The following is a 9,784-nucleotide window of genomic DNA, read 5'->3' on the forward strand; positions in this document are numbered from 1 at the left end:
TGTTTATTCCCATTACCCAATAACCCGGTAATGCTCTAAATACCCCCTTGACTCACTCCGAGTCAAGAATAAATCCCGTTGTGACTTTCCCACTAGCTTACATCCTAGGATCATCTTGTGCTGAGTAACCCTGGCATAACCAAATAATAATAAAGCACCACACACATATCACATATATGCCCGACATGGCCAAAATATGAAAATCACCCAATTACTCAGAAATGGGTTCACATGCATATTTAATACACCTAAACATGCATATTATTATTTATTAACATAATAAAGCAATTATGGCCCTCCCGGCCTCCTAATCAAGGTCCTAAACCTTATTAGGAAATTTGGGGCATTACAATGTTGTTCTGTAACTAGCTTCCCTGCCTACACCACATGAGTCAGCATTGATTTCCTTCCTTCTTAGACTGTTCCCAACAAAGCTTCATAGAACTCCTTAAAATCCTGACCAACACCTTCCTGATTATCAATCCAGTTTCCTTTCATATCCCATATAGAATATATCGAGTTCTGGATGCACCTACTTCTAATACTGATGTGAAAGACTATTGTATTCTCATCCCCTTCCTTCAACCAAGCAATTTTCACCTTTTGCTTCAAAAATTGAATCATATCCTTATGAGCTTGCTGATACTCTTCCTGAATTGTTATCTCCTCATCCATCAATTGAATATTACCTGGATCCTCTTTTATTTTTTCTTCAATTGCTATCATCATCTTATACTTCTCAGACTCAGCAAACACATCTCCTGTACCTTCTCTATTGATCTTTGTGAGGACTACCCTTAATCTCTTTAATTTGCTAACCAGATAATACATTGGGGTCCCAATTGTATCTTCATTCCAAATCTCAGCCACCTTCCTATGAAAATCCTTGTAGCTGCTCCAAAAATTGAAGTATCTAAAAGGTTTCCTAGTCTCCTGGATTGGATAGATAGTCACCAAAAATGGACTATGGTCAAACTCTCCCTTTGGGAAAAACATGACCTCTGCATTTCCATACTTATTCACCCACTTCACATTAGCAATAACTCTATCAAGTTTGGCATAAACTCGAACCCTTCCTTCCTGTTTGTTATTCCAATTAAAAAATGAACCCGAAACTTCACATATTCTAATCCGCAATGCTCCACACATCTCTGAAAAAGAATCATTTCAGTACCATCTCCACGATAGCTCAATTTCTCAGCAGTTGATAAATCTGAATTGAAGTCCCCCATTACAATCCACGGGTAGCTGGTCTCATTCCTTATTTTCTTCAAATCTGCCCATAAACTCTCTCATCCTCTCAGATCATTGAAAGCATAAACTATTGTTACTTCAAACTTTTCACCACTTTTGGAATTGACAATGAAGTGCATCCATTGACTAGAGCTCCCATGAATATTAACATCAAAACTTCTCGGATTCCTAACCACAACAATTATGCCATTAGGATGATGCGTCAAATTTGTTGTGAAACACCAACCTTGAAACATATTAAGGTATAAGGTTCCCATTTTGGTAACCTTAACCTTAGTTTCTAGGAGACTAACAAAACCTATACGTTTATTGGAAATAATTTTCATGACTTCCTTTTGCTTGTAAGGTTTGTTAAGACCCCTAATATTCCATCCAAATAACCTATCCATCTATTAATGGAGGGTCTCCCCCTCCATTAATATTGGCCCTCGTTTCCTTTAAAACTTCCCCAACTTGCACTTCTGTTGCATTTTCTACTATGACTCTCTTCCCTTTAACTTGCTGAAAACCTTCTTCATCCTTCCTACTTATGCTTTTCCCCTGTTTATCCTCCCCTGAATTCTCTTGTTGAGCTACCTTTTGAACCATTGTAGTCTTCAACTTCCATACTTTTGTTGGTACTCCTTGAGTCTTACTCTTCCTGCAAACTTGCTTAGTGCATTTATCAGGTTTCCATTCATAATAGACCTCAACATACACATATTCCCCCTTTTCATCTTCAAATTTAATGCGTGCAGTCAAATCTTGTGCAATATTCACTTCAATAAGCACCCTAGCATACTGTAATTTCTCCCTAGCCACTGTTCCTTTGTCTTGCCGCACCATCTTCCCAATTGTTCCAACTATTTTATTGTTCATTCCCCCAATATTTATGCTCAAGATTACTTAATTGAACCCAAATTGGGATTGTCAACACTGTCTTTCTAGTAAACTTTGAATCTGGATCCCACATTTTCATTATGATTGGCTTCCTGTCAAAGAATTGATAACCTCCATTCAAGATTTCATCTCGAGCATCTACAGAATGAAATCGAATTAGAAACACTCTCTGAGCTAGTAACCCTATCTTATCAATTCCTTTATCCCTCCAAACTCTTCGAAAAAACCATTCCATCACCGATATAGGAGGGGTAGCTCCCAAAACATAACACACTACGACAGTGCTCCAAAAACAGGTTTTAAAGGACAGTTTACAAAATTTCAAAGTTATATACATCCATAAGCCACTCTAATGGCAAAATACGCATTTCAGGTTTTCCTTTCCTGGCACTACTCCTCGACCGTGGTGAACGAGTAGCTGACTGTGTACATTCTGCCCCAGAGCTCTCAAACTCAGGACTGGTCCACCTTGCCTTTACCTGCACCACGTAGCACCCGTGAGCCAAGGCCCAGCAAGAAAACCATAATGTAGAGCATAAACGATACAGACAAACAAATAATCCATAAAGTTGTTAACCAGGTATTCAGCATACCATAACAGTCATCTACTCAGAGAGGTCAAACAATTATTCAATAGCCATTCATCTCAGTATTAAACAAGTTATAATCAACAAACAACAATAATAACATATCAATATTCATCATACAATACTCAGGCTCAATGCCCTTAGGCCGCACCCTCTATTTAACCCACTGTCTCCGGCTTACTTAGGCCGAGCCCAGTGTTTAACCCACTGACTCTGGCCCACTTAAGTCGAGCTCAGTGACTATTAAGCTGTCCTCAGCTACCAATGGCCGAGCCACGTCCTGTGCACAAATATCAGTTTCGGCACTCTTAGGCTGTTTATTTCATGCTCTCATGGCATATCACAATCATACAACAATTGTATTCAAATATAGGGAGCCCTTAGTCCCTTCACAGCCACATGAAAGGGTGCAATTTTCTTACATTTAATTCCGAGTGCTTCGGTTAATAGAGACGACCCTCGAGCACGATCCCGTTCCGAGCCCTAGCGTACACCTAGTCACAAACCATAAAATGGTACTTTGATAAGTTTGAATTCTAAAGGACAATCCCGAGACCAAACTCGCGCTCTCGGGGACCTCTAATTCCACTAAACGAAGTGGTGTAACCATCCCCCGAGCCCCCAAGCAAAAAACCCTAAAAGAATTCCCAAAAACCAAGTTAAGAAGGATGAGTAGCGCTACAACGCTATTAGATGGGCGCTACAACGCTAGAGTGAGAGACTCAAGCCCCCTAGAAAACACAGCCTAGCGATGTAGCACTCCCAACCTAGCGCTACAACCAAGACATGCAAAGTTCTGGGTTTTTTCCATCGAACTTTCCCGAGCGAAACCTTCGAAAACCCACTCCAAACCTCAACTAAACTCAAAATTGAACCTACAATTCACTATAGCTCAACCAAAACACCCACATAACACCAAAACTTGGCTAACAACTTCATCAAACACAAAAATCAAACTTGAGCTCTGAAGCTCAAGAACACCATCTAAAACCAGAAACCCAGATAATCAAGGTCAGAAATTGTTACCTCTGATGAATGAATCCGACCCTAGGTTGCCTTCAATGTTCCTCCCAGCTTTGATTCCTCCAATTCCCAAGTTTAAATCCTTAAACTTCCATCCAAAACCAAACTCAGAAATCATTCTCAACAAAACTCAGCAAACACAGATAAAACCTTAAACCTTACCTTAATTTGGAAGTTAATTCCAGCTGAACTCCTTAGCTACTCCAAGGATCAAAGCTCCAAAACCTAGCCTAGACTTCCTCTTGAGTTCTCAGCTTCAAAATTCTCAAGGGAGAGTGAGGGAGAAAGAAGTCGTGAGAAAGGGGAAAGAGTGAGCTGAGTGTTCTCTGTTTTTCTTTCTTTCCTTCAGTTCTTATACTTCTTTCTACTATACTCTAAGGAAAACATATTATATCAATTATCCCCTCTAATCACCAAAATACTCATTTGCCCTCCCCATTAAAACTAAGTATTTTAATCAATCTAAGGGTATTTTGGTCATTTGCTCCCAATTCCTCGAGTGTCTCTAATATTTACCACTTAAATTCCGTCATCTAATTAATCACCAATTATTTTTCCCCAATGTCTAAAAATCTCAAATATATTTCCTAAATTCCCAAAAATACCTCCAGGCTCCCTCGAGCCGGGTATAAATTCCCATTGTGACTAATTTGCCAAACCGCTCACTAAGATCGTCTCGAGCCACAAGTTGCAAATAAATCCACACAATAATGTTCTCTCAACAATTAACCACAAATAATCACATTTATGCCCTCAACGGGCCAAAATTGCAAATATGCCCTTATAAGCTAAACCTGACTCACATGACTCATGGCTCTCAGCGCTGATATCATGGGTATGCGGGGTCCACATACCGCACCCACGAAAACAAAGGGATCCTCTCCCTCTGACTCAAAGGTCACCATCTTCTTCCTATAATCAATAGTAGCCCCGTATCTAACCAGACAATCAATTCCCAAAATCATGTGAAAATCCTCCATTCCTAACTCAATCAGGTCTACTGATAACTCCCTACCATCAACCATCATTGGCAGTGCTCTAATCCACCTCCTAGAAACTACCAGTTCTCCTGTACGCAGTATAGTCCCAAACCCCGTAGTACAGTACTCACTAGGTCTACACAATCTATCAATTACCTCACTAGAAACAAATGAATGTGTAGCACCAGAGTCAATCAATACAGTAAAAGGAGAGCCAATGCTAGAAAGCTGACCTATCACCATCGAGGGACTAGCCTCGACCTCTGCCTGCGTCAAGGTGAACACTCGAGCTGGAGTCAAGCTGTCCACCTTCCCTGCTTCCCCTTTCTTCACTGTTGGGCAGTCATTCTTGAGGTGTCCCACGACCCCACATACATAGTAGGCCTTGGCCCGACATTTGCCCGGATGGCGTCTTCTGCATCTCGTGCACTCTGGGTAACTCCTCCATATGTCACCGCCTCCCTGGCGGCCACCCTGAACTCCCTGACCCCTCCTATCAGGACCAGCAACGATCAAAGTGTCAGGGGTCTTCCTCTTCAGATCACTGGGGCCCCCGCCCCTACCAGATCCTGAATATGGTGGCACCGTTCTGCGAACCTCCCGTCTCGCAGCATTCTCCCTCCAAATCTTGTTTTTCGCTTCCTCAGCGGTAAGAGCCTTCTCGACAGCCTGGGCATAAGTCGTCCCCCCAGGTATTGTTGTAATTCTCACATCTCGGGCTATCATAGCATTAAGCCCTCTAATAAATCTGTCCTGCCTAGCAGCGTCAGTAGGCACAAGATTTGGTGCGAACTTCACAAGTCTATCAAACTTCAGGGTGTATTCTGTAACTGTCATATTTCCCTGTACCAACCCCACAAATTCATTTACTTTCGCTGCCCTGACGGCAACATTATAATACTTCTGACTAAACAAGTCCTTAAATCTGTCCCAACCCAGAGTAGTAACATCTCTAGTATGTGATGCCACTTCCCACCAGATGCGGGCATCCTCCCTCATCATATATGTGGCACATGCCACCCTGTCATGACCCTCTACTCTCATGAAATCCAGGATATATGTAATCATGCTCATCCACTGTTCGACCTTTAGCGGATCTGGTCCCCCCTCAAAAGTTGGAGGATGTTGCCTCCTGAACCGCTCATACAACGACTCCCACCTATTCCAAACTTCCAATGGCTGAACAACTGGTGCCACTGTAGGTGGCACAATAGATGCAACACTTCCTGATGGAGCCTGCTGTCTTAGAAGACGGATCTGCTCTTCCTGGCTCTGAAGCCGGGCTTGCATGTCTGCCATAATCTATTGCCAGTTCTCAGGGACTGGCGGAGGGTTCTGGCCCTAGTCATCCTCCCTAGCCTTAGACCTAGTGCCGGCTAGTCGTATAGATTGCCTTGGACGCATAGCTATCCAAGTTAATCTGCAATCAACGACTCGGTGGTCAGACTATGATGACAGGGTAACAATCTTTCCATGAATCACCATTGGAACACAATCAATCAAGATATAACAGTTTATCCAAATATTCATCCACATACAACAACAATGCTAATAAGCACGCCTTACTATCATCACACAACAGTCAAGGGCCAGGCCTTATCAGTATCTCATGCTCCATATTAATCAAACAGATAACAACATTCATATTCCTTTCCAATCACTTAAGCATATAAACATGAATACATAATTACCAAACCATGAGTCGAGCTTGTCTTTAGCAGCGAATGTACATGTCCAGTCAGTCTTCAGGAGCCCTTAAACCTAGGACACTCTGATACTAAGTTGTAACACCCTGGATAATCAAGGCCGTTACACGGTGTGATTATAAATGTGTAAGACTTGCTAATCAAGTCATATAGTTGAAAACGTGATCCTAAAGTCATAATCATGTTAAGGTTAAAATGTTTTGGTCATAAACGGGAATTTTCTCATTTAAATAAACATTTAGTACATGGGATCCCAAGAAAAGGTTTTAAAGGACATTTTACAAAATTTCAGAGTTATATACATCCATAAGCCACTCTAATGGCAAAATACGCATTTCAGATTTTCTTGTCCTTGCACTACTCCTCGACCGTGGCGGACGAGCAGCTGACTATGTACATTCTGCCCCAGAGCTCTCCAACTCAGGATTGGTCCACCTCGCCCTTGCCTTTACCTGCACCACATAGCACCCGTGAGCCAAGGCCCAGCAAGAAAACCATAATGAAGAGCATAAACGATACAGACAAACAAATAATCCATAAAGTTGTTAACCAGGTATTCATCATGCCATAATAGTAATCTACTCAGAGAGGTCAAACAATTATTCATAAGCCATTCATCTCAGTATTAAACAAGTTATAATCAACAGACAACGATAATAACATATCAATATTCATCATACAATACTCAGGGTCGACGCCCTTAGGTCGCACCCTCTATTTAACCCACTGTCTCTGGCTCACTTAGGCTGAGCCCAGTGTTTAACCCACTGACTCCGACCCGCTTAAGTTGAGCTCAGTGACTATTATGATGTCCTCAGCTACCAATGCCCGAGCCGCGTCCTGTGCGCAAATATCAGTTCCAGCACTCTTAGGCCATTTATTTCATGCTCTCATGGCATATCACAATCATACAACGATTGTATTCAAATATAGGGAGCCCTTAGTCCCATCACAGCCACACAAAAGGGTGCAATTTTCTTACATTTAATTCCGAGTGCTTCGGTTAATAGAGACGACCCTCGAGCAAGATCCCGTTCTGAGCCCTAGCGTACACCTAGTCACAAACCATAAAATGGTAGTTCGATAAGTTTGAATTCTAAAGGACAGTCCTGGGACCAAACTCGCGCTCTCGGGGACCTCCAATTCCACCAAACGAAGTGGTGTAACCGTCCCCCGAGCCCCCAAGCAAAAACCCTAAAAGAATTCCCAAAAACCAAGTTCAGAAGGCTGAGTAGCGCTACAACGCTATTAGATGGGCGCTACAGCGCTAGAGTCAGAGACTCAAGCCCCCCAGAAAACACAGCCTAGCGATGTAGTACTCCTAACCTAGCGCTACAACTAGGACATGCAAAGTTCTAGGTTTTTCCCATCGAACTTTCCCGAGCGAAACCTTCAAAAACCCACTCCAAACCTCAACTAAACTCAAAATTGAACCTACAATTCACTATAGCTCAACCAAAACACCCACATAACACCAAAACTTGGCTAACAACTTCATCAAACACAAAAATCAAACTTGAGCTCTGAAGCTCAAGAACACCATCTAAAACCAGAAACCCAGATAATCAAGGTCAGAAATTGTTACCTCTGATGAATGAATCCGACCCTAGGTTGCCTTCAATGTTCCTCCCAGCTTTGATTCCTCCAATTCCCAAGTTTAAATCCTTAAACTTCCATCCAAAACCAAACTCAGAAATCATTCTCAACAAAACTCAGCAAACACAGATAAAACCTTAAACCTTACCTTAATTTGGAAGTTAATTCCAGCTGAACTCCTTAGCTACTCCAAGGATCAAAGCTCCAAAACCTAGCCTAGACTTCCTCTTGAGTTCTCAGCTTCAAAATTCTCAAGGGAGAGTGAGAGAGAAAGAAATCATGAGAAAGGGAAAAGAGTGAGCTGAGTGTTCTCTGTTTTTCTTTCTTTCCTTCAGTGCTTCTACTTCTTGCTACTATAGTCTAAGGAAAACATATTATATCAGTTATCCCCTCTAATAACCAAAAGACTCATTTACCCTCCCCATTAAAACTAAGTATTTTAATCAATCTAAGGGTATTTTGGTCATTTGCTCCCAATTCCCGCTAATTCCTCGAGTGTCTCTAATATTTACCACTTAAATTCCGTCATCTAATTAATCACCAATTATTTTTCCCCAATGTCTAAAAATCTCAAATATATTTCCTAAATTCCCAAAAATACCTCCAGGCTCCCCCGAGCCGGGTATAAATTCCCATCGTGACTAATTCGCCAAACCGCTCACTAAGATCGTCTCGAGCCACAAGCTGCAAATACATCCACATTATAATGTTCTCTCAACAATTAACCACAAATAATCACATCTATGCCCTCAACAGACCAAAATTACAAATATGCCCTTATAAGCTAAACAAGGCTGACATGCATATTAATACTCGTAAACATGTGTTGACGCGGTTCTTCGGCAACATATAATTAATAGAATAAGGAGTGAGATTAGTGCTAAATAATGAACCGTAATAGATGAATGATCTCTTAGTAAAATTATATCTCGAATACTTTTTTAGGTGGTTCAAAGGTTAAAATCCTTCTAGTCCACCAGTCAATATTATTGATATCTCTCTAATATTCCTTACAGGGTATTGCTTTACAAATCAGAATCCAACCTCTTGCAACTCCCAGGGTCTTTATATTTATAGGGAGAGGGCACCTGGGGGTTGGCAAGGGAGGTCAACCCGTGACCTTCTTACCCATCATGTCACTTCTGTGACATTCATGATTAATTCCTAAAACCTGACAGTGAAGTGTGGTCTAATCAATAGGTAAGGGGGATAATGGGTCGCATGGCCCAACCCAGTCGTGGGTGCCTGAACACGCACGTTTATGCTGCCTGTCCAAGAATTCAGGAATGGATCAGACACGTGATGTCTGATATATGCACGTTTACATTGCGTGGTTAACTTTATAAAAGGTCAAAGGTGCTAACTCAAGCTCGTATCTCGAGCTTGATGTAGTCTCAGCTCGTGGTGTCCATACTTCTGACCCGATTCAGTAATCTCATTAAGCCTTTGGTTACCTCGAGCTAAAGAGATAGGACCTTGTAACAGCAGCTTCGGGTACATGGCATCCACGTGGTTGACATAATTATGTCATTTCTCAGCTCGCTAATAGCCCGTGGATATTTAGGGCATACAACATGCATTTCACATATCCATATAATCATATAATCATGCTTATCACATAATCATGTATTTAATCATTTTGAATCACACATAAATCAATTATACCCTTCTGACATACTAATCAAGGCCCTTAAACTTTGTCAGTGATTTTGGTCGTTACATAACCTCTTCTTCTATGACTTCTAAACCTATCTTGACA

General features: G+C 41.5%; 1 protein-coding gene across 1 annotated transcript; it reads right to left on the reverse strand.

The window, feature by feature from the left end:
• Positions 1-414: 414 nt before the first annotated feature.
• Positions 415-1,149, reverse strand: LOC133824069 (uncharacterized). The gene has a single exon (XM_062256930.1). It carries the CDS (start codon positions 1,147-1,149, stop codon positions 415-417), a length of 735 nt encoding a protein of 244 aa, XP_062112914.1.
• Between the last annotated feature and the right edge of the window lie 8,635 nt (positions 1,150-9,784).

Source organism: Humulus lupulus, chromosome 3, assembly GCF_963169125.1.
Source record: "Humulus lupulus chromosome 3, drHumLupu1.1, whole genome shotgun sequence".
Classification (NCBI taxonomy): Eukaryota; Viridiplantae; Streptophyta; class Magnoliopsida; order Rosales; family Cannabaceae; genus Humulus; species Humulus lupulus.